General features: G+C 48.6%; 1 protein-coding gene across 1 annotated transcript; it reads left to right on the top strand.

The window, feature by feature from the left end:
- The first annotated feature begins 1,040 nt into the window (after positions 1–1,040).
- On the top strand, positions 1,041–1,841 carry Pmar_PMAR023107 (hypothetical protein). Its single transcript, XM_002775993.1, has one exon. It carries the CDS (start codon positions 1,066–1,068, stop codon positions 1,738–1,740), a length of 675 nt encoding a protein of 224 aa, XP_002776039.1. The 5' UTR covers positions 1,041–1,065; the 3' UTR covers positions 1,741–1,841.
- The last annotated feature ends 161 nt before the right edge of the window (positions 1,842–2,002 follow it).

The following is a 2,002-nucleotide window of genomic DNA, read 5'->3' as shown; positions in this document are numbered from 1 at the left end:
ACGGTGTGGTGAACTGGCTATAACAGATTCGTGTGTGACCAGTAGCCGTGAGAGTAGTAGTCGGAGCAGTTCAGGACAGTACTCAACGTCACATTAATAAGCATGCATCATTCTATGGGATTCTGGCGTGTGTTGAGTTGTCTAGTGATATGTTCCCTCGTACAGGGAGGGTAGGGAGATGCATACGTCAGGAAGTACGTAGACTTGATCGCGGGGGTATTTACTCGAAAGACTCCCATCCAGTTCAGCTGAAGAGAGAAAAATAAAGTGCAGGAAAGGTCCGGGAAAAGGCTAATCTACATGCGTACTTGAAATGGAAACCCCGCGGGGTAGAGCAAGTCTGTTGATGAATTGAGACGAGGAAGTTCTTTTCTGCCTTCTCTTCGGCGGAATCCCAACCAAACCGCAATGTACTGGAGATCCCTGAAGAGCTGCACTAGCGCCAAAGCTACTGTCGATTCATAATACTTTTCATGCCCTACAACTGGGCTTGACCCAGTTTGATCATTGTTACAACAGGGCGATGAGGGAATATATGCACACAGTCCACTACATGTCATGGTAGGACTATGAAAATTTGGAGGAAATTTAAAGAAATTATCGTGTTTATTTGTACACTTCTACCCAAATCGTGTGCGGATTTCCATAATGGAGTGAGCAAACTTCCGGGTTCAGTTGAGGAAGCAAACATACATTCTCGCACTGCCACAGAGCTACCTCGGAACCTCACGCAGAAGGGGTTGCCCTCGTATGGCCACGCTGAGTTTGGTATTCATGCGGCAGTGTCGTAAATGTTATTCTTACGGGAAAAGTTCAGCCGAAATATATCCACTCTATTTGCCTGTGTTCATTTGGGTTCAGCCAAGCATGCAACGCAACGATCCTGACCCAGCATAGCTTCACGCAAGGATACAAAATAACGGGCGAGCTCTGGTAGTAGACATTAAGTACATGCAGATTGCAAGAAAAGTGCAAGATTCGCTACGCCCGCGTGCAACCGTTTCACTTTTGTCCGGGCAGGCAACTTCATCTCTACAATCATTCTCTTAGTCTAATCTGTCAAGCATGAGCATCTCTGCTGCTGCCGGTGTCGAGCCCACTGCCACTCAGCCCGCCCCCACCACAACTATCCGGTCTTCCACCATAGGACAGGCCCCTCCGACCTCCTACTATGTACAGCCTGGTACTTCGTCTCAAATGCAACCTCCTCAAGGCCCCATGATTGACGAGAAGATTGTTCAGAAGCAGAAGGAGAAGGCCCTGAGGGAGCTGGAGTCTCGAGTGAAGCTTGCTTTGCAGCAACACGAGCAGATGTATCAGCTGCAGAAGTCCCACATTATGGCCGATCATGATAGGCAGATGGAGTACACCAAGGCTACTATTGAGAAGGAACGTCAAGCTGCTATGTTCGACTTGGAGGGTCAGTATCAGACCAACACCCGAGGCTTAGAGCAATCGGCCATTCAGCAGCGCATGCAGATTGAGACCACTGCCATGCAACTTGATATCCAAGCGCATCAGCAGAAGATGATCATGGAGCACCAGGAGCGAGAGAAGAAGTGGACTGGTCAACCCGCTGTCCCTCAGACTCTAGCTGTTCCTCAGCCTTATGTTGCCCCTACAACCTACAGTGCTTATGGTCAGCCCGGTGCAAGCCCGGTGACGACGACATACTCGACTACTGTTCAACGTGCGCCGCAGACAACCTCTGTCGAGGCTCCTGCTGCAGCTGCTCAATAAATGTAGAGCATGACTGAGTTTTGTTGTGTATGGTTCAAGAAGTCTTGGACGGTTTTTACATAGCCATTCAAGCTGATCCACAACATGATTGCTCAATTCGATATATGTTTGATCTTGAGTTGACTAGTTTGGGATGAGGTGAGTGGGCCTTCGTTGGCCTTATCTTGGCATTAAGTCTTGACTCGTCGGTAGTTTCGCGACCGGGATTTCGGTGTACCTGCAAATTTTAGCATTATGATCGATGGAAGGATGTAGCATATTT

The sequence above is a fragment of the Perkinsus marinus genome (genome assembly GCF_000006405.1).
Source record: "Perkinsus marinus ATCC 50983 genomic scaffold scf_1104296954924, whole genome shotgun sequence".
In the NCBI taxonomy this organism is placed as follows: domain Eukaryota; phylum Perkinsozoa; order Perkinsida; family Perkinsidae; genus Perkinsus; species Perkinsus marinus.
This window is presented reverse-complemented; position numbering and strand designations above follow the sequence as displayed.